Source organism: Myxocyprinus asiaticus, chromosome 9, assembly GCF_019703515.2.
Source record: "Myxocyprinus asiaticus isolate MX2 ecotype Aquarium Trade chromosome 9, UBuf_Myxa_2, whole genome shotgun sequence".
Taxonomy (NCBI): Eukaryota; Metazoa; Chordata; class Actinopteri; order Cypriniformes; family Catostomidae; genus Myxocyprinus; species Myxocyprinus asiaticus.
In genome coordinates, this window is record NC_059352.1 from 25,088,791 (window position 1) to 25,112,978 (window position 24,188).

General features: G+C 42.8%; 1 protein-coding gene across 1 annotated transcript in view; it reads left to right on the top strand.

Moving 5' to 3' along the window:
• pde4ba (phosphodiesterase 4B, cAMP-specific a) overlaps nucleotides 1-24,188 on the top strand; it is a 293,954-nt gene that overhangs the window by 98,155 nt on the left and 171,611 nt on the right. Inside the window, exon 3 of the mRNA XM_051707188.1 lies at nucleotides 6,248-6,483. Coding sequence (XP_051563148.1) covers nucleotides 6,248-6,483 — 236 coding nt within the window. The remainder of the gene's footprint in view (nucleotides 1-6,247; nucleotides 6,484-24,188) is intronic.

Below are 24,188 nucleotides of genomic sequence, written 5' to 3' on the forward strand. Positions count from 1 at the left end.
TTCTTTAGTTATTAATTAATATTTAAATTAATTAATTGAATCTAACTCATTAAAACCTCATATGGGGCTCCAGTAAATGTAGTGTGCTACGTTTAGGAGCGGGTTTGGTTATTAGCAATAATTCATAATTATCAAAGATAATTATTAATTATTAAAATCAATAGAACATTGATGAGAATCAATGTTAGCTTTTTTAAAATTAACACTAGCTTATTGATCATTCAAATTCAACAATCATCAAAGATAATTATCAATTATCAAAAATCAATAGAATATTAATAAAGATTAACATTGACGGGGCACCACCCTGGAATCAGGGACTAATAACCAGATAGTAAAACAGTCTCAATATTAGATTGTTTTCTTAGGAAAATCGACATCCGAAGAATATCGATTTTCGGGAAAAAAAACAATGATTGAAAGTTTGAATCCGAGCACTGACATCCCGTCAGCATGACACAGGCGTATGCAAAACAAACCAAAACACTTCTCTTTGTAATATAAACAAAGTTTATTTATGCAGTAATATTAATTAATAATTAATACAATGTAGTCAATAAACTTCCAAATTACAACTACAAACTAAACAGTGATATGATTAGATATGGAAATAAAAATAATCCTATAACACATAAGGTGTGTGTGTGACAGTGTGTGTGTGTGTGTGTAAGGAGGGACAGGCACAAAATGGCGGACGTGACTCTTGTGGAGAGTATGTCACGCGAGACTTCCGGCCAGGGAATATGACCGTGAATGTGGGCGGAGAGAAACCAGTCAATGGCGTCTACCAGTTACCGCATGTATCCGCTTGTACGATAGCTTAGGGACAAAGCTGGGCTTTAGCATTAAGCTATCTACGAGCCAAAAATGTGTGCCAGAATGTTTGTGAGGGGTCGCGTGCGTGTGTGTGTGGTTAGTACGAGAGAGAGAGAAGTGACGGCCCTAAAGCCGATTTCGCGATCGTGGGAGAGAAAGCAGCTGTTAGTTTATCGCTCAGAGACGCGGTGGACGGCTCGTAAACAGTCCCGCGTACTTTGACTATTTAGTGGATGAACTCAGTTGCTGTCTCACCCGCAATGGCGAAATTTGCACAACAATCCAATTTGGTTGGACCACAATACAGCAAAATAAATTCGTGATAATTAATACCCTGAGTATTAATAATGAGCGGACATGGCGGTCCGTAAACTGTACAAGCAAAAAAACCTTGAAACACAAGAATAGCACACTATAATATTCTATCTCTGCCCAGACGTAAACCTCTTACTTGAATCGCATGAGGACAGAATGTGTGTTCATCCGTCCTTTAATTCCGACCCGGTTCATTGAGGCTCGGGTGATGACGGGAGGCTGTTTCCTCGCTCTGTCGGCGGGCGGTATGGCTGTTGATTCTCGGCGGGCTGGTGGAGAACTCAGAAATGTCGACTTGATTGAAGATGGAAGAGAAATCGTTAATCTCTTCACTTCTGCAGGCATACGGATGAAACTGCGGATTGCTCGGCGATCTCCTTCGGATCCGTTAGAGTGTTCGGTTGAACACAGAGTAATCTCAACTCGTCCAGCGAGATGGAGATTGTATGGCCACAGTTTCAAGTCGGACGTTACTTCCTTGTGCCATGAGGTTGCACCTGAGAGCAGCGATGAGCTGTGTCTATACTCGGTGAACAAAGTTGCTGGAAGCAAATCCCGGAAGCATTTCAGAGGTATTTCAACTCCTGATGATGTCATGTTTGAGGGACATTCTGTTGTGTGCCTCATCCAATAGGAGTTGAGAGTTCGATCCTTTAGTGAGCAAGGCTTCATGGGATTTGTAGTCTGTTTTGGACTCCCTTTGTTTGATTTTGGCGCGATTTTTATCAGTAAGATTTACGACTTGGTGTGTGGGGGCTTGAGTTAGGTTTTTACGACTGTGTTAGGCCTGCCTTTGTCTTCTATTTGAATACATGAGGCCCAACAGATGTAAACGATGTCCAGCGACGTCATTGGCTGTAGTGAAAGTCGTGGGAATTAAAACGATTGCAGTCGCACGATATCATACAAATTAGCCAAATTTAGAAAAGTCATTCGAATCCTAACGATTTCGCTGTGAGAGTGTGTTGGATAACCCTCCTTCAGTGTACGTCAATATTCTAATTGAATTTATATCACTGAATGTGACACGACCGCTCCCATTATAATTAATAAATCTGTCGAGTATTATTCTTTTGATGAACTTACAGCACAATACATGGTGTTGACTTTTTATCTGACCTGTTACTTGTCTGAGGTAACAGCACTTCGATGCTCCGGGGCGAATTCAAAACTGCATTTTTTGCTCTCTTGAAGGGAACTGCTGCGGGAGGAGACCCCACTCGAAAGCTCGTTCAAAACGAAAGTGAGAAAATGAATATTTTCTCGAAGGGCCCTTCCATAAGACTGTTAGCAAAGGGTATGTTTCCTTTCAGAGTACCCACTTCAAGGGCTCTGCACTTCGAGTGTGGCGCCTCCGCTTAAATTTCTTTAATATGCCCGTGATTTACAAAGAAATCTCATAACACATTATTACTGTTATTGTGAGATTATTTTGAGATTTTCATTTAATTATTACAATTTCTCCCCTTTTTCTGGACGACCAAAAGGGCACCTTTAGATTTGCTGCTCCTGCTGCCCCGTTCTGTGCACGTCAGTGAATTGTGTTATATTTTAAGCAATATATCTGTGATACTCTGTTGTGCAGCAATTTATTTGACAAAAATAACAATGTTCTATTTTTGATTGTGCTGTGAGTTTCTGAATAAAAGCTCTTCATTTTATAAAAAATAATATAAGGCTATTTTCATTTGATTACAGTTTTAATTCATTTATTTAGACCCAATTTTGATGATAAAATTGAAATAAATTGTTAAATATGGAATTCAGAAAAAATATAACAAAAAATATGTATCAGTATCGGTATCGGCGAGTACCGAAAATGAAGTATCGGTTTTCATACTCGCTCTCCAATAAATGGAATCAGGATATCCCTAGTTATCTCTACATAAAGTTTTTTTTTTTATTTTTTTTTTTTGCCTTTGTACAAGGATTTGTAAGTAAAACATGTAGGTTACTCTACTACAGTTACTCTTTTTGTAGGTAAATATTTTGTAATCAGTACAACAAGTGTATTAATTATGTAGATTATTTAATATTTCATCAGATGTGTGAAATAGAGGTGTGTGGTCTGTGTTCTAGATCATGTAACAGGATGAAGCATGGAGCTCTGCTTAGTTCCTTAAAAGTGTGTGTTGTGGACACTGACAGATGATGCAACTCCTCATTTTTTCTCAACTGTTTCTTTTCTCAGCTGTGATGGTATCAGTTGCAGTTCTGCCCCTCATCAGCCTGTGTTATTTTTACATGTATTCATTTAACAGAGGCTTTTATCCAAAGCACCTTACAAATTAAAAATATTACAACAAAAGCAAAAAGAGACAGACATAAAGTGACACAATTCAAGGTTCTAGAATTGCTCAGAACAGTACAAGAGTATAAGCTAGTACAGATATGTTGGTGAGACATGGTGAGATAGTAGAAAAAGAATATAGAGTTGTAGTTTTTTGAGTAAAAATAAGGTATAAATGCATCAACAGTTGTGAGTCAAGTGCTCCGTTTGTCTGCTATCAAACCCCTTCAGCTGCCCACACACTGTATCTTCCCATCACTCTCACAACCATTGTGTTTGACAGCACAGCCCACAACATTAGTGTGAATGTGTATGTTTGTGTTCTCTAGCAATACAGACTTACTGTATTCCTAATATTTAATTAATGTCTTTGGGGTTTGTGGTGTCTATGTATGTGTATGTGCGAGTTTGCTGGTAAAATGTAATTCTGTTACAGACATTAACTTTGGCATCTGTTGTTTATATGTATGTTTTGTTGTATTTGTACTGTATGTGAGAGAGAATATGCAGTACTTTTTTTATAATTAAATGTAAATTGAACCTTTATAAGTTGCAACATAATTTCTGTAATGCTTAAAGGCATTTTTAAGACATTTTTTCTGTACTGACTATGTGTCCAAGACACAACTGAAATGCTAAATATCACTCAAAAAGTGCTCCGGAAACAACTTTAGTTATCAGGTTGATAAACGAATTAGAAATGCTTACTGAACAGCATTGTGGCGAACGGGGAACCAGTATAAGAGCTAAGCCCCACAATGCAATGTCTCATATTAAAGTTCTATGAAAGAGGTATCAGAGAATGCCATGGTACCACCATGTCCAAAATAAATAAATAAATAAATACATATTTTTGCTGAACTTGTAACAGGACTGTTGCAAGAAAAGTCTTATTTGGATTTTGAGAGAAAGGCGTTGCCTCCCTCTAGTGGCTTGAAAGGCTAATACAAACTCTCTAATGTCTACTCTTGTCTACAATTTGTATTTTTGTTGATCTTGTAACAGGACTGTTGCAAAAAAAAAGTCAAAAAGATTTTTATCTTACCACTAGGAGTTCTCCAAAGAGTTCCTAGCTAGGTTTTTTTGCTTAAAACCTATTGACAAAACTGCTAAGATCAAGTTTTACTAAGCAAATCTTAAGATAAGAGTAAGTCGGGGTTGACCTCATTGCTATGAATTATGTCACGTTTTATGAGCATTCTCTTTTAAATCGCCCACAGTGATTGATAGACAGGGAACCACTATTTGTCAGTGAAGACAACGATATACACTCACCGACCACTTTATTAGGAAGACCTGTACACCTACTTATTCATGTGATTATCTAATCAGCCAATCATGTGGCAGCAGTGCAATGCATAAAATCATACAGATACGGGTCAGGACCTTCAGTTATTGTTCACATCAACCATCAGAATGGGTAAAAAACAAAAAAAAATCCAGTGAGTGGCTGTTCTGCAGATGGAAACTCCTTGTTGATGAGAGAGGTCAATGAGAATGACCAGACTGGTTCGAGCTGACAGAAAGGCTACAGTAACTTAGATAACCATTCTGTACAATTGTAGTGAGCAGAATAGCATCCCAGAATGCACAACTCGTCAAACCTTGAGGCGGATGGTCTACAACAGCAGAAGACCTTGTTGGGTTCCACTTCTGTTTGCCAAGAACAGAAAGCTGAGGCTGCAGACAGACAGACAGACAGACAATAGATAGATAGATAGATAGATAGATCAAAAACCTTTAAATCCAGTGTAATTGGGTTGTTTTGATTCATGGGAGAGGTACCTGCAACTGTAACTAAGTTTACGATAATGAAAACACCCTCACTATTCAGGCTATACATTTTTTAAAAGTCAATGTCAACATTATAATATTTAAAATATATTTATAATATTGATATAAAGACTCAATTGTGATTCAGGTGATACCTTCTTAAACAGTCCAGGTCATAAAAACATTCTAATATATTGTATTTAATGTGGATTGACAGCAGCAAACATGCTTCGGATCATTTGTAAGTCACTCAAAAGGATTTAGAAGTCCTCAGGATGACTTCTAAGCTGTCAAGTGTTTAGGAGCTACTTTTAGCATTAGACTGCTACATGAATTACTCTTAGATAAAGATTAGTCCTAGTCCAAGTCCATGTCCTGAAATGAGGAGAGACATGCCCCTAGTTTTTAAGAGTTGCTCCTAAATTTCAGCGTTAGGAGCTACTTTTAGCCTGAAGATTTTTTGTATATACAGGCCCAGATTTGGATTTTGAGAGAAAGGCGTTGCCTCCCTCTAGTGGCGTGAAAGGCTAATACAAATTCTCTTGTGTCTCCTGTTGTAATTATAGTGTCTCTATTAATTTACATATTAAAGGTGCACTCAATTCCTTTTTGCTAATTGCTAAACATAATAAACTGTAACAACTGAATAGTGTAAAAAAAAAAAAAAAAAACGTTTAAAATGATGTACACTTATGTGAAGACTGAAATCATGTAATTCTTAGAGAAAAATCTGCTTCATTCTACATGTGGTGCTGGCCACAAATTCATGAGCACCAGCATGTTGATCCGAATATGAACAGCCAAATATTGCTTGTTTTATCTTGATAATCCCTTGTAATTGGACGCCATGACTAGTGAAATATATTACAGTGATCATGGCTGACTGCTAATAGAGCATTTCTACAACAAAATTGGTAAATAAGTAACTTCTGTTTTTGTGTGATGCTGCATGTACGCTGCTGGGTGTCAACGCAACATAAACATCAATATTACTGTGTGCACATTTTAAAAATATATTTTTTCCCCCACCTCTTTCCCTCTTTCTGACTCTAGGACAGTAAAGTGCCTCAGGACTGCAGACTAAGTGAATCTTTCACATCTTCAGGTTGTACACTAGGGATGGACCTGTGCCGGAGGCGCCGGCGTTTTTCTGGTAACCTGCAGTTGCCTCCTTTGTCATGGCGGCAGACAGAGAGGTCACGCAGTCCTGATGAAGACATAATGGCAAGACCAACTACCCTGCCCTTCATCACACCTCGCATTGACATCACGCCTGTTGACTCTGAGTGGTGAGTACCATTCAGCTTTTCCCAATGCCCTGAATTTTATTTAATTTTATTTATTTTTTCATAGCTGGGTTTACACATTGAAGAAAAGTACTCATGATGAACACAAGAAACAATGTGCACAAATTATTTTCCTCTGCCTTTTGTCCTGCCTTGTTTGAAGTTTCGCCTGGCACCACAGTACATAATGCGCGCTCAGCTCTCAACAGTCCAGAGCATTCATGGTGTCAGGCATGCTCGTAACGCTTATGTAAACAAGCTGTTCTGGCGTGCATGCCAGTTTCAAATGGATGAAGAGGTGAATTAACTCTTACATTTCGGTCTGTACTTCTCACAATACTATCATATGGCTTCAGAAGAATTTAGATCTAAGGCACAAGTGTTATGGACTATTTTAAAGTGCTTTGATGTGTGCTTTTGGAGTTTGGATAGCCACAATCACGTTCCTCTTTTCCCTCAATCTACTGTTTCATGGATGAAAAAGTCATACTGGTTTTGAACAACGAGGGTGAGTAAATGATGGCCGAAAGGTCTGTTTTTATTTCAGTGTTAATTAAAGTTTGTCATTATAATTAATCAAGTTTAAATTATTATACAGAGGTCCTGGCCACGGACGAAACAGCACATAGACGGCACTGTCACATGATACTTGTTACTTTTTTATATAGTGCTGGCCAGGATGGGCCAATCACAGTCATTTAATATAACTGGATGAGGATTTAAAAAATACTTTTATAGAGACTGCTGAGACTTTTTTCCATCCACATGCTTGAATCCTTGCAATTATCAGTTTTTATTAAAAATAACTATCTAGTGTAAAAAGGTCTCCAGTGAGACTTTCTGATAGGTAAATGCGGATGAATGGAGGGGCGTGAACCAAAAATATTGAGAACCACTGCTTTAATGGTTGTGTATTTGACATTGTATGAGGATATACTGTATATCTATCTTCTATTACAAGTCTTTAGCTTACTTTGAAAAACCTTTTACGTAAACCTTTTATATAAATATAAATCAGGTGTTTTATTTAGTAGTTTTATGTAACATTTCTTTATATTGTGTAAGAGGGGTGGCCAGACGTCCTGTTTTTCCCGGGACAGTCCTGTATTTAAGCACTTTTTCTAGTGTCCCGAAAAAAATTGTGTTTTGTCCCATATTTCCCATCTCCTAAAATTTCTCTATCGCCTATGCAGCTTTCTCAGTCATGTGAGTATTCTAATCAAAGGTAGTCAAGGATGCAGTTTGTAAAACCAATAAAATCACACTCTTATTTGAAGTACATGATTGGATTAAACTATCCAATCAGAATCCCCTAGCAATAGACGTCCAGTTAGTGAACTGATTGAAGAGTCAGTTTGAAAAAGCACACAGATGAAATTGCGGTTGGAAAAATGTCAAGGAAGTGTGCATGTACATTTAATGAGGATCTTAAAATGTAAAAAAAAAAAAAAAAAAAGGAGGCACAGACAGAGCCTAGTAAATTGAGGTGTGAGATTTGTGGAGCTCGCTTTTCCATCGCCCATGGAGGCCACACTGACATCGCGCAGCATGCTCGTACAAAAAAGCATGTGGATGCTTCTAAAAGTAAGTGTGCCACACCAAGTGTTAGCAATTTTTTTGTGAAGCAAAGTTCAGAATCTGACAAGACGCATGCAAGTGAAGCTTGTTTTTGCTTATCATTCTGTTGTACACGACCATAGCTTTGCACATTCATCAACTGAGAAAAGTCTTGCAGACCAGGCTGGAGGGATCATTCATACCCTCTAACATTTAAAAGCAGTTGGATGCCCTTGTTGAAGTTGGTGACATGTGAGTAGATGATTTCTTTTGTGCAGTGAGAAACTTTTATTCAGCATCTGTGGATTACCTCCAAAATTGGAGCCCCTCATTGGAGAACACAGAAAAACTTGAGTGGGCCCTACTGAGAGACATCCCAGTGTGGAAAGACATTCAGGGCAGCCTCGAACACTTCTACTCCAGAATCCCCGCTCTCAGTTTGATTGATGAAACCATGCTTTTTGATGAGTGGGCATACGTTTGGCTGCTTTGAAGGCTTTTTTCAAGTAACGATTAAATGTTTCTATTTTACCATTACTTTTGGGGTAGTAAGGTGAGGCCTTGATTGTACTTAACTCCACCAGTTCTCAGAAATGCCTCGAAAACTTTGCCGACAAACTGCTTCCCGTTATCAGTCACTACTTCCAATGGATACCCAAATCGGGCAAATATTTTCATCATTTCCTTGGTAACGGTCTCGGAAGTTATATCAGCAATGACTACTGCTTCAGGGTATGACGTGTAGTAGTCTATAACAGTAAGTATATAGACATTCTGAATAGGACCCACCAAATCAACACCTATCTTGGTCCATGGTCTAGGTGGTAGTTCTAATGGATGCAGTGGTTGATCTTCATGCAAGGGTTGATTCAGAACACACGCATTACAGTTTTTGACCATTCTTTCTACCTCCATGTCCATATTAGGTCAATAGAATTTGCTTCTCAAGATTGCTTTGTGCGAATTATACCTTGATGTTTCTCGTGTGCAATTTTCAAAGCTTGCTGGACCAGTGCAGAAGGAAGAACTATCCCGTGTCCCCGCAGCAAAAGACCATTATGGGTTGACAACTCAGCTGAGCAGCATTTGTATGGTTGTAAGCTTTCAGGAATTGTAGCAGGCCATTGTCCTGTCTCCACTATGGAAATCAGTTGCGTCAAGGTAGTATCTTTCATTGTAGCTCTTTTAAGTTCCTCAAGAGTCAAGGCTTGTACATCCATCATATTTACAGACAACACTCTGTCCATATACGTGTCCACGTAAATGTTGTCCTTGGTTTCCAGTAAAGGAAGTCTAGAAAGTGAGTCTGCAACATTGTCTTTACCTGCAATGTGTTCAATCTTGTAGTCATATGGATACAGTCTCAGTCCAAGTCTTTGTATTCTAGGAGGCAAAAGCTTCGACTTCTCTGAACTGAGCATATAAATGAGAGGTCGATGATCCATTTGAAGAGTAAATCTGCCTCTCCACAAATACGCTTTGAAGTGTTCCACCGCCCATACGCACCCTAGGGCTTCCCGCTCTATTGGAGAGTAACGCCTTTCTGTGGGTGTCAGAGAGCGGCTTGCATATGCTACAGGTTTCTTAGCTCCATCTTCTTGTGTCTGAAGCAAAACTGCTCCAAGTTCAACTGGACTTGCATCACTAATCACAACTGTTGGAGCATTTATGTTGAAGTATGCTAGGCATGGCTCACTAGTTAATTCTTTTTTCAGTCTTTTAAATGCATTTTCTGCTTCAGATTACCACTGCCACTCTTGTCCTTGTCTGGTCAGTTTTCTGAGAGGTTCAGACAGATTTGCGTAATTGGGAACAAACTTCATCAAAAATCCACAAGTGCCTAGGAATGAACATATCTGTGCAACATTTTCAGGCCTGGGAGCATTACAAACTGCTTCAACCTCTCGTGCATCTGGTCCGCTGTGACAACGTGACCCAAAATCTCAATCTGCTTAAGTCCAAAGAAAAAATGTTCCTTATTCAATGTCAGTCCCTTTTCTTGGAACCTTTGAAAAACATTTCTCAGTCTTTGCTCCAGCTCATTTTCATTTTCAGCAAACACGACCACGTCATCCATGTAGCACACCACACCTGGCATCCCACATAACATAGAGTCCATGGCTTTCTGGTATGCTTCAGGAGCACTAGACAATCCGAACGGAACCTTCCTAAAAAGGTAGCATCCTCTGTGTGTAATGAATGTGGTCATTTTGCCAGAAGCCTTTGCGGGCATCCAGTTTTGCAAACACCTTTGCTCCCTGAATTGCTTGCAGTATACTGTCTATTGTTGGTACAGGGTGTCTTTCTCTTACTACCGCTTTATTCACCTCTCTCAGTTCTACACAAAGTCTCACTTCTTTAGTGTATTTTTTTGGAATGAGAAGAATGTTTGACACCCATTCAGATCCTTCATGCACTTCCTCTATGATTTCATCTTCCAGCATTTTGTCCAGCTCCTGATTCACAGCCTCTACCATCAGGTAAGGTACTCTCCGTAAAGCCTGAGCTACAGGTGTGACCTTTTCATTCACCAATATTTTATGGCTGTAACCTTTGATTTGTCCCAGTCCTTTAAACAAAGACTGATATTCAGCCTCAAGTTTCAAAAATCTTTCTGATGAAATTTCAATTACCTGGTCTGTGGTATTCAGAATCTTTAAGTCAAAACATGACTGTCTTCCTAACACCGGCTCTACATTTCCTTTGATTACAAAAATTTCATCTTTTCTGTCATTATCCTTCCATTCAAAATGTGCTACAAAAAAATCCTACACAGTGGAGAGTGTGCGTCTGTGCATAGGTGTAGAATTATCTCTTGGTTTGTTTTAGTTCAACTTTTTGTGCAAACAATCTGTAATATAGTTCTTCTCCAATGAAATTTCTTCCACTTCCTGAATCTATGACCATCTTCAGCCTCTGTCCATTAACTCTTATGGTCTCTTTTCCTTCTGGATCAATTGAATACACAAATTCATAAGAATCAGAATTGTCATTTACTACTCTCACTGGATTGTCTTTGTGGTCTGACTTGTCTTTGGCCTTGTATCTGTCATTTTTATGCTACTGTGAGTTGTTTTTCTTTCTGCAAACATGTGCATAATGACCGGTTTTTCTGCGGTACAGACACGTTGCTGATTTTGCCCCACAGTTATCTGCTTTACGTGTTGTCAGTCCACATCTATAACACTTGGTGTTGCTGTTGTTCTTTTCAAATTGCCCTCTTCTGGCATTTTGTTGATTCTCTTTTGTGTTTGGAGCTCTTGTACCCTTCGTGAAATTAACGTGATTCTCTTTTTCTTTGGTATTGTTTTCTGAAAGCACTTTAGACTCTGCTTGGGCTGATTCAAAAATTCTAGCAACAGTTAATGCTCTTTCCAACATAAGCCCTTCTTCCTGCAACAGTTTATCTCTTAATCGTCTATGTGCACATTTCTCTACGAGTTGATCTCGTACCATATCACGTTCTAAAGCTCCGAACTCACAAGATTTGGCCAATTCCCTTCACGCGTTCACAAATGTGTCAATTGTTTCATCTTGTAGTTGAGATCTCAGTCTGAATTTGTGTCTTTCATTTTTCCATGGAGTAAAGTAGGCATCCAGTGCAGCTACAGTCTCCGTATATGAATCTTTAGGACCTGGGAGATTCGCAGAAATCCTCTGCACTGGAGCACCAATACAATGCAAAAAAGTAGCACGTCTTACTGCATCGGCAGCATTGATAGTTCCACTGGCCAACTCAAAGAAACTGTAAGAGTCTTTCCATGTTTTGTATTCTGCATACAAATCCGAAACTCTGAGGTTCAATGGAATAGGCAGCGATAACTGAGCCTGTGTGACATGTATCGGCGGTGCTCATGCTATGGCTTCTTCCCCTTCCATGCCAGCTCTGTCAGTCTATCAGATACAAATGTCGCTTCCAACGACAGTTGAATGGTAATCCTAATCGTTCTTTTTATGTGTTCATCCTCGTTGCCATTTATATTGTGTTGCTCGTCTCAATAACCAGTCTTTGTTGTTGCTTTATCAACTTTATTAACCACTATCTCAACTACATGATCGCTCTCCTAACTCTCGCAATCTCTCTCTCGTTCACACCCCCATTCTCACGATATCACTACACTACAATGAGGTTGAGGTGGTAACTCTGACGTGCTCTGCCTCTATCTGTTCGTTTCACCTCGTAATCGATTTCCCCGACTCGCTGTGTGACCTCAAAGGGCCCTTGCCACTTGGCGAGTAATTTAGAGCTCGATGTGGGGAGCAATACAAGGACTTTATCTCCAGGCGTAAGTTCCCATAGTCGAGTGCTCCTATTATACAGATGGCTTTGACGTTCTTGAGCCTGGAGCAAATTCTCATGTGTTAATTGCCCCAGTGTGTGAAGTTTTGCTCTCAGGTCAAGAACGTATTAAATGTCGTTTTTACTGTTTGAAGGTCCCTCCTCCCAATTTTCCCATAGGATGTCGAGCACGCCATGCGGTCGGCGCCCATACATTAATTCAAATGGGGAAAACCCCGTGGAGGCTTGCGGGACCTCTCAAAGTGCAAATAATAGGGACTCGAGCCACTTGTCCCAATTCCGAGTGTCATCATGCACGAACTTCCGAATCATATTCTTTAGGATCTGATTAAGTCGTTCGACCAAGCCTTCTGTTTGGGGGTGGTAAACGCTGTTACGAATCGATTTAATCCCCAATAAATCACACAGTTCACATACTGTGCGTGACATGAACTTAGTGCCCTGAACAGTGAGGATTTCTTTTGGAATCCCCACTCAGGAGATAATTCTGAAGAATACCTCCGCAACACTTCATACTGAGATGTTGGGCAGAGGCACTGCTTCCGGATAGCGCATTGCATAGTCCACCAGAACCAACAAAAAGCAATGCCCACGTGCCGTCCATTCTAATGGCCCGACGAGGTCCATACCAATTCTTTCGAAGGGGACCTCGATCAATAGAAGGGGGCACAATGGTGCTCTTGGGGTGGCCGGTCAATTCACCTGCTGACATTCATGGCATGCCGCACACCACCTGTTAACATCCCCTCGAATGCCCGGCCAGCATAAATGGGCCATTAGGCAGTTCAGTGTTTTTTCCTGCCCTAAGTGACCTGCCATTGGATTATAATGAGCCGTCTGTAATAAAATTTCCTGACGGCTCTGCAACTGGGTTGTATCCTTCTTTGTCTGAGTATCCTGCGTCACTCGATACAACCGATCCTTAAAAATTGAAAAATACGGGTATGAGAGTGCAATGTCCGGCTGGAGGCGTTGACCATCCATCACTTTCACTTGGTCGAAAGCGTGCCTACGGGTCTCGTCTCGCTTCTGCTCGAGAGGGAAATCCTCTAAGGGCTGGGGAAGCCAAGACTTCCCCCTCCCTTATGCCCTCCTGACGTCGAGCTGACGTAGATGGCCCTGGCACCGCCTCCCCAGTCATCAAATAACACATCACATACTGATATGCTTGGTTGCAGGAACCATCCACTCATATTCCCCTCAATAAGGTTGTAAATGCCGGCCAATTCGTACCCAAAATTAGTGGATGGGAAAGGCGGGGACTAAACGCAGCCTCGACACTATGCTTTTGTCCCTGAAATTGAATGATGACCATCACCAAAGGGTAATTTTGAATATCCCTGTGCACACACCTTACCTTTACCCATCGGCCTGTATCCAGAGCCTCGGATTGAACCAAGTCTTGGTGGAGGTTTGGCTACAACCTGAATCCACCAAGGCTTGGTATGTACCCCCCTTAATATTCACAGGTGGCCTGTGGCACATCGGGGATCTGGTCCAACATCTCCACTTATGTGGTGGGACATCAGTCCTGGAAGTGCCCAGGTTCACCGCAGCTCCAGCAGACAGGCCCAGACTTCATGCCCACACCCGCGGCAGCGGATTCACCAGCTTGTGGGGGAGAGCGGAGAGAGATAGCGGGAACCGGAGGGTTGAAAGATCCTCGGGACCGGGGAACTTGTTTGGGGTCATAATTCCCCGTTTCTGGGGAATAAGAACAAGACAGTGGGAAGGGGAGGGGGAGGGAGGAGAGAGAGGGAGAGACAGAAGGAGAGGGCTTGCTGGCCCCTGGATACGCCACCAGATGGTCCTCTGCCAGTTGGACAGCCTGGTCTAGTGACGCCAGATGGTGGCACTGGACCCATTCCGTGGTTCTTCTCGGCAACTGAGCGATAAATTGTTCCAACACCACTAGATCTATTACCACGTCGGCGTCACGCTCCTCTGCCAGCAGCCACCGGCGTGGCTGATGTGAACATTAACTGAAGCTCCTGACCTGTATCTATCTGATTTTATGCATTGCACATTGCATATGCTGCCACACAATTGGCTGATTTGATAATCACATGAGTAAGTAGGTACAGGTATTCTTAATAAAGTGCTCAGTGAGTGTATGTCTCTAAGTATATTAATATATTTTGGCCCTGTTTTCGTCACATGGAATTCTAGATAAACCTTTAATGGGAAAATGGAGGATGTGCGAGTCATGACAGATGTTTGCTTTAGTAGGCAGTACAGGTCTGCACAGGCCTGAAAATGAAGCCCGAACCCGACCCGTACCTGAGACTGTGTGACCCAACCCTAACCAGCCCGACTGTTAAATTCAGATTTTTGTAATTCAGAAACTTTGCTTGGTGCAGAACAATCAAAAACCATGTGTAACAGTTTAAACATTGGCGTAGCCGTGGCTGTGCCAGGGTGTGCAAATGCCAAATGCATTAAGCATTTTATAAATGCTTAATAATGTGATGATGAACATACGACATATCTATTATGGAATTTAATTATCAATTATAATTAATACAGTAATACTCAATGTGTTAAAGAGGCCATTCAGATTACATGCGTGCTCTCGCAACAGATGGGGAGCACATGACGGAGGCAATATGCGAGCTTGTTTATGCTATACCAAGTTCAGCTTTCAAGTACTGGCTCAGTAGGCTAAATGTTCCCATTAGATGATATGCAAGTAAATCCATTATGCAGAGTCAATGGTCTACAACATAACGTCTGTTTGTTGGTTTGCATCTTCAGACATTGTTATCCTTTATTCATATTGGCTCAATGATTAATGTAATTAGTATTATCAATTAGTATTCTTTTTTTCTGTTTATATTTGCAGTCACAAATAAACCAAACATTCCTGTGCTTCCTAAATGTAAAGAATGTTTAATGAAGATTTTTAATCTTCTGACTTCAGTTAATAAAATGTAACATGGGGTTGAAAAATAATTTAGAGCTAAAAAGACACTAATGCAATGGTTGTTAACGGTACATGCCAGTTTTTTGTAATTCAGTTTCTTGCACATGGTGTCAAAAAATGTGGCGGTCCTGCACGAGATGCTGAAGAAACAGCGAGACATGGTGCAATGATCAAGGACATCCATCCAGCATGTGTTTACATAGGAAAACAATGGATAAAAAGTGCAGACGCGAGCAAAAACATATTTGGTGTAATGGCCCCTAACTCATCCGTTCACGTGTCTGTGAGTGAAAACGTGTGTGAAACAGGTAATTGTTTTTTTTTATTTAGGCCTATTTTTTTTTTTCATTATTTTTTTATTAATTACAAACCCAAAGTCATACTTGATAAACTGACCAAAACTCAGCCCAAAACCTGGGTCAGGTTGTAGACCTCTAGTAGACAGTTGATTTAAATAGTTCACATCACTTACATCAGCAAGGGTGAGATTATCATTCTTATGATTCAAAGCAGACCATGTACTGTATTATGCTGCAGCTCCTAATAAAGTTACCAGCCAAGAGGCGAGAAACACATTTTTATTTAGTCACAAAAGCAAAGTTGCACTCATATTTTGCACTTGGTGCATATTCATTTTTTTGACCCTGTGTGCATGTTTTTTAGAGAGAGAGCGAGAAAGAGAAAGATAGATTAAGTTAGAGACTAATTTCTCAATGTCATCACTGACACACACATGATGTGAGTTGTTGAGCCTGTTTCATTCAGAAGTGCTGTTACACAAGTCTAACGGGAGGGACATCTCCCCCATGCTCTTGTGTCTGGGTCAGGCAGAGGACTGTGAAGTCCTAATCTGTCTAGTTTTATAGTGTAATAGGCTGTATGATGTAAGAACAGGTCTATCTGTGTGACGTTTTTAGCCATTGTTCACTCTTAAAGGGAAAGTTCACCCAAAAATGAAAATTATGTCATCATTAATGCACACACTCATGTTATTCCAAACCTATATGATTTTTTCCCCTCAGTGGAACACAAAAGGAGATTAAAGGCAGAGGTTAGGCAGGAAGGTGAGGGTGAGTAAATGGCGACAGAATTTTAATCTTAGAGTGAAATATCTTCATTTTAGAGTAGCGGCAGATGTTGATAGTTTGATTTGAATTGTGCACGCCACTTTATTAAGCAAGCATCTAATTGTTGTTCACAGTTTAATGAAAAGCATGTAATGATGCAGTTGTTAATAGTGTTACCTACCACCTGGTGAATAACCAAAAACATTTTTTTTCTTGCATATGCCGCATGCCAGGTGTTAATTTTGGACCATGTTTACATGAATATCAAACAAATATTCACCTACGTAGCTACGTTGACGTATGACTCACTTTTCTTCTGTAAAAAACTGTAAATTGTCTGCTACCTCCCACACTTTCTCTGCTCCTTTTTCTTTTAATGTCCAATTTTGGATTAATTTCTGTAGATACATTTACGGAGTAAGCAAATGACATCATGACGTTTACTCAGTTTGGACTGTGCGCAGCTGATGGAACAGACCACTTTGACTTTTGTTGAGGGGGGTGGGGGTCGCTAACATGGGAGGAGACAAGGCAGATTATAGGGGAACTCCCAATTTTACAGGTGGAAAACAGAGTCTTGCGACGTTTTATTCCAACCAATAGCATGTTATTACTTTATACTGTATATAACAAATGATAATATAATGGAATATCAATGAAGCCTTTCTGTGGGCCCCCCTACAGTGAGGGCCCATGTGTGTGTGTGTGTGTGTGTGTGTGTGTGTGTGTGTGTGTGTGTGTGTGTGTGTGTGTGTGTGTCTTTCCCAGTCTGTACTATTTTCTCATTACTTGGTGCCCTTTCCTGTGGTGGATTAGAATTGTTGGTCTTAAAGGCTTTTGATTTTTTCTATTGATGGTGTCCTTCAGACCTTTTAGCAAGAGAGTTTGAGACATTTCCTTTCATATGACCCTTCACCTTAAAATGCCAGTGGAGCCATCAAACAAGAGGGTTGGAGGAGGGCTTGAACACGCACACACACACACACACACACACACACACACACACACAAACCTACCATTAGAAAATGATTGCACCATTATGATTGTAGTCGGACACATTATGTGTGTGTGTGTGTGTGTGTGTGTTGTGTGTGTTTGTGCAATCAATTTTCTTGGATTACTTTGGCAGAGGGCTCTTGACTTACTAGGCTCAATTTGTGCTTTAGAGGCCAAGTAATGGAGAATGACTGGGGACTGAGAAGGCCTGCAGTAATCAGCTTCCTTACAAATCAAACTGACTTGCATTTCCCCATATTGTCAACTGCATGGTCTCCTGTAGTGGAGTGAAGTTTTCATTTAAATAATTTGAGTCAATTTACTCAAATCTTACTGAGAATGTCTCTTATGTCCATAAACAACATGGCTGAACAGAAAGATAAGGGCAGTTCCAATAGCAAAATGTCCAAAAGTATGTGGTAACCAAGCCCAGACCTAAAGCCCACTGAACACCTTGGGTTTGAATTGGACTTCCGACTGCAAGCCAGGCCCCATTGTCCAACATCAGTGCCTGACCTCACTGATGCTCTTGTGTCTGAATAGGAGCAAAACCCTGCAACCATGTTCCAACATCTAGTGGAAAGCCTTCCTAAAAGAGTGTAAAGTGTTCCCTATCTGTCACTCACTCGACATTGTGTCGATGTAGTGACACTAGGGGTCACTCTTGAGAGCCCGAGACACCTCTGGTCTTTGATAAAAGGCCAATGAAAATTGGCAAGTGGTATTTGCATGCCACTCCCCCCAGACATACGGGTATAATAGGAGCTGATATGCAACCACTCATTCAGATTTTCTCTTCGGAGCCGAACGATCGATGTTCACTTAGCTGACTGTTCATTCACCTCTGCTGGATCTGACGGCGCATTTCAGCGTCTTCTCCCTCCTCTGCACTGGTGCACTGCAGAGAACGCCCCTGGGCGCTTCGGCAGAAATAAGAGAGTATATTTCTCTAAAAGAGTACATTTCCCTAAAAGAGCGGCACACACGGAATGTCTTTTTAAAGACGCGCCTTTTTAAAGATGCCTTCCCGTTTGTGTGTTATTCCTGGTTGTGGTCGTTATCTCTCAACTTCTGATGGTCACGATTGCTGTCTTTCATGTCTGGGCGTGACCCACATGGAGACAGCGTTCGTGGATGGATCATGTACTCATTGCGAGAACACGACCATGGCAACGTTGCGGTCACGGCTTGCTTTGTAAGAATGGACCTCCCATTCCCCAGCACGCTCGTCTGCCCCGATCGGACTTCCGGATGAGTCCGCCAGCTCATCTCACGGTGAGTTCGACCTCTTGTTCGTTGCAAATACTCTTTTTGCTCGTCCAGTCGGATGCGGAGGCCTCAGCTGGGCTCTCCCCCTCAGGTACGGTCGCCCAGTCACAGGTTGATGCAGAAATGATGGACATGCTTTCTCGGGCAGCCGCATGCGTCGGGCTAGAGCAGAACCTTCCACTCTCCCCTGAACCCTCGCGGCTCGATGATTGGTTCCTGGGCTCGTGGTGCCGCTCACAGCCACGCCCCACCCCAGTTCCTTTCTTCCTGGAAGTGCACGAGGAGCTGACAAGGTCATGGGAGGCCCGATCTTTCAGCTCCCCCACCCTCACTACCCTCGATGGTGGGGCGGCCAGGGGCTATTTGGCGATTCCCCCGGTGGATAAGGCACTCGCGGTAAACCTATGCCCTCAGAGCGCCGCCACCTGGCGCGGGTGCCCAAAGCTTCTGTCCAAGGCCTGTAGGTTTACGTCGTCCCTGACGGCCAAGGCCTACAGTGCCGCTGGACAAGCCACCTCCGTCCTGCATGCCATGGCTCTCCTGCAAGTCCACCAAGCCAAGGCGCTAAAAGAAACTGCACGAGGGTAGTTCCACCCCGGGATTTATGCAGGAGCTGTGCTCAGCGATCGACCTCACTCTCCGGGCGACGAAGGTCACGGCACGGTCTCTCGGGTGGGCAATGTCCACCTTGGTGGTCCAGGACGGGCCCGCAGCTACGTTGGCACATCAACTGCCTTGAATTGCTTGCAATTCTGCTTGCCCTGTGGAGGTTTCGGCCGTTGATCCAGGGCAAGCATGTGTTAGTTCGGACAGACAACATGGCAACGGTATCATATGTCAACCATCAAGGTGGTCTGCGCTCCCGTTGTATGTCACAACTCACCCGCCATCTCCTCCTCTGGAGTCAGCAGCACCTCAAGCCGCTGCGAGCCACTCACATCCTGGGCGACCTCAACACTGCAGCGGACGCGCTGTCATGGCAGGTTACCCTCAGGGGAGAGTGGAGACTCCACCCTCAGGTGGTCTAGCTGATTTGGAGTCGATTCGGGCAGGCACAGGTAGACCTGTACGCCTCCCAAGAATCCTCCCACTGCCCACTCTGGTAGGCCCTGACCGAGACACCTCTCGGTATAGATGCGCTGGCACACAGCTGGCCCCCTGGACTTCGCAAATATGAGTTTCCCCCAGTGAGCCTAATTGCACAGACCCTGTGCAAGGTCAGGGAGGACGAGGAGCAGGTCATCCTGGTAGCACCCTACTGGCCCACCCAGACATGAATTTCTGACCTCACGCTCCTCGCGACAGCCCCCACCCCCCCGGCGAATCCCCCTGAGGAAGGACCTTCTTTCTTGGACGGGGCACCATCTGGCGCCCGCGACCAGACCTCTGGAATGTCTGGCCCCTGGATGGGATGCAGAAGACTTAAGCGGTCTACCACCCGCAGTGGTAGACACGATCACTCAGGCTAGGGCCCCCTCTATGAGGTGCCTGTATGCCTTTGAGTGGCGTCTGTTTGCTAAGTGGTGTTCTTCCCGATGCGAAGACCCAACAGAGATGCGCAGTCGGATCGTTGCTTTCCTTCCTGAAGGAGAGGTTGGAAGGGCGGCGGTCCCCCTCCACCTTGAAGGTGTATGTAGCCGCTATAGCGGCACACCATGACACATTGGACGGTAAGTCATCAAGTTCCTGAGAGGCGCCAGGAGGTTGAATCCCTTCAGACCGTGTCTCGTTCCCTCATGGGACCTCTCTGTAGTTCTTCAGGGTCTACGGAGAGCCCCCTTTGAGCCCTTGCAGTCAGCTGAGCTTAAGGCACTCTCTTTGAAGACTGCCCTCCTGACCGCGCTCACTTCCATCAAGAGGGTAGGAGACCTGCAAGCGTTCTCTGTCAGCGAAACGTGCCTGGAGTTCGGTCCGGGCTACTCACGTGATCCTGAGACCCCGACCGGGCTATGTGCCCAAGGTTCCCACGACCCCTTTAGAGTCTCTGAGCAGCTCTTTGTCTGCTATGGTGGACAGCGGAAAGGAAGCGCTGTCTCCAAGCAGAGGATCGCCCACTGGCTCATTGACTCCATAACAATGGCATATCACGCCCAGGACGTGCCGCCCCCAGCAGGGCTACGAGCCCATTCTACCAGGGGTGTAGCGGCCTCCTGGGCCTTAACCAGTGGTGCCTCTCTAACAGACATTTGCAGAGCAGCGGGCTGGGCGACACCGGGTGGAACCGGTTTCGTCCCGTGTAGTGGCAGGCACAAGCGGGTAGGTCTGGGACAGCTGGCCGGGTGTATCACTTGCACATAGCGCCTTTCACCTCCCCTGAGCTGAAGACATGTGCTGTTGACTCCCAGTAGTGTTCACAAACCATGTGACATATTTCCACTCAAAATACCCCCCCCCCCCCTCCCCAGGGCGGGGTCTCTGCGGTGTCTTCCTCTTGGGAGTGACACCCCCCCAATTAGACCTGGTGGCCCCAGTCGGTTAATTCCTTTTTTTGGGGGGGGGGGGCGGAGAGAAAAAAAAAGATGATAAGAGGCCATGACTGGGCTAGCCTGTCTCTATCTTTTGGGCAGTCGACTTGTCCCCAAAGGGCCGTTCGACACTCATAACAGCGTTGGGGGAGGTTACGTGTCAGCCTGGTGCGCTGGCTACGAGGCACACAGTGGTCTGCCCGTCACACACCGCCAGTTCACGTAACACAGTTCAGCCAATTGCGGCATTTCGTATAGGGACTCCTAGTGTCACTACATCGACACAACGTTGAGTGAGTGACAGATAGGGAATGTCCTGGTTACTTGCGTAACCTCCGTTCCCTGATGGAGGGAATGAGACGTTGTGTCCCTCCTGCCACAATGCTGAACTACACGCTGAAATGGCCAGGTCCTTGTCTCGGCTCCTCAGCACAAAACCTGAATGAGTGGTTGCACACCAGCTCCTTTTATACCGTATGTCCGGGGGAGTGGCATGCAAATACCACTCACCAATTTTCATTGGCCTTTTATCAAAGACCAGAGGTGTTTCAGGCTCCCAAGAGTGACCCCTAGTGTCACTACATCGACACAACGTCTCGTTCCCTCCATCAGGGAACGGAGGTTACGCAAGTAACCAGGACATTTTATTTAGCAGCAAATGGAGTAATTAGTGCCTATGGTATTGAAATTAAATGCTCAACAAGCACATGATTGCGATGTTCGGGTGTCAACATATTTTTGGCCATGTAGCGCAGTCTGCAGTTGCAAGCACAGTAATGAAATCCAGCTACACCTTAAATCTGCTGGACTCTAGAAGATAGCTTTCCAATGGCTGTAAATATACATCAATTAATCTGCTTGTGGGCAGAAACAACAACAGATATACTGTACTCAAAGTTTACAGCCTGTGCTAATAGTGTGTTTTGGGTAGAGCGAAACTTCCATGATACAGTAATCAGGTTACAAAATGCACTGTATAGGGTTAGAAGACATTTAGCTGGGAGACGTCAGTAGGAGATTAAGAGATGGCGTTTCCCAAAATGTAATCCTGTGCAATGATTTTAAATTTCACTCTGCAGGGTTTTTTTGCCCTAAATCACATTTGTGCCATATCTTTAACTCTGTTGTCACTTTCTCTCAATCACACCTTAGCTTTGTATTTTTTTAATTTTTCATGATTCTTTTCCTGAATGAACTTGCAAGAGGGTCCTTGTGAGCCATGTATGACCTCCCTCACCACAGCAGTCAGCAGTAAGGAAACGGCTTTATGTAAGACCTTCAGTTATGTAAGACCTCTTCTCTGAGGCTCCTTCAGTGAACAGGCTCATATCTCAGAAAGGTCAGTCAGAATGACTTGAGAACATTCACATTCCTCATCATTGAACACGGTGTCCACAACAATGCTAGACCTCTATCACTGCAGCAAGGTTTATATCATGGGTTGTCAACTGGTTTTGCTTCAGGACTCATCAAGTGGCGACCAAACCCGTAACCCATATTTAATGTAATCTGGGTCATATTGTCATATTATCATCTTAAGGAACAGGACATGTTAGGCAACCTGTCCATGTTGGCATCTGCCTAATTTGTCTAGCTTCTACGAAGTTATGAATTTGCTCCAAAATACTGTTCAGTTTTATTGGATGCAAGGCTTTTGATGTCTTCTCTATTTTAAAGTTGATAAGCCTTTTTATTTAGCTGTTCTAACTGCAGTGTATACAATTATATGGTTAGTTGCATTGTATTATTTGCATTTAGCACATATTTGCATTTATTTGTTTTTCCGTGCTGTCCGTGACCTGATTAGAAAAGACCTGTGACCACTGATCTATATATATAACTGGATCGCTCATAGAATTCTAAACTGCCAGCAGTAGGTGAAGCCACCGGAAGTGCTCTGGCAGCCATCTTACTATTCCCTACCGACAGAGGGCATCGACCATCAAAAGACGAAACTCTCAATATGACCCGATGTGCGGTGTTTAAGGATGTGGCAAAAGTGCCCACAGGTTGTATTTTATACAGACTATGTACTTATCAAGCACAAATGAGTCGTTATCCCCATGTAGAGTGGGCAGGTTTTAAAGTTATAATCACTGAGATCAGTGATTGTTAATAAAAAGCTTTGTGTGTTGATATTGTAACCAGACAGTACCTCTTCAGAATAAGTCCAGAAGAACCAAATATAAAAATGTAGTATAGTATATACACACACAAGTTCATATGTAGTATGTATATATATACATGAATTTACCTTTATTTAATGGAATTATCCCATGCATTTGCATTCATTTCTGGAATATGTACATACCAGCTTGTGAGCATTTAATTATTTCAACAATCCCCTGATCTATTAAATCATAATCAGAAAGAGGTTTATTGACATATGCACACTCAAGGAAATCATACATACAGGTGCATCTCAATAAATTAGAATGTCGTGGAAAAGTTCATTTATTTCAGTAATTCAACTCAAATTGTGAAACTCGTGTATTAAATAAATTCAGTGCACACAGACTGATGTAGTTTAAGTCTTTGGTTCTTTTAATTGTGATGATTTTGGCTCACATTAACAAAAACCCACCAATTCACCATCTCAAAAAATTAGAATATGGTGACATGCCAATCAGCTAATCAAATCAAAACACCTGCAAAGGTTTCCTGAGCCTTCAAAATGGTCTCTCAGTTTGGTTCACTAGGCTACACAATCATGGGGAAGACTGCTGATCTGACAGTTGTCCAGAAGACAATCATTGACACCCTTCACAAGGAGGGTAAGCCACAAACATTCATTGCCAAAGAAGCTGGCTGTTCACAGAGTGCTGTATCCAAGCATGTTAACAGAAAGTTGAGTGGAAGGAAAAAGTGTGGAAGAAAAAGATGCACAACCAACCGATAGAACCACAGCCTTATGATTGTCAAGCAAAATCGATTCAAGAATTTGGGTGAACTTCACAAGGAATGGACTGAGGCTGGGGTCAAGGCATCAAGAGCCACCACACACAGACATGTTCAAGGAATTTGGCTACAGTTGTCATATTCCTCTTGTTAAGCCACTCCTGAACCACAGACAACGTCAGAGGCGTCTTACCTGGGCTAAGGAGAAGAAGAACTGGACTGTTGCCCAGTGG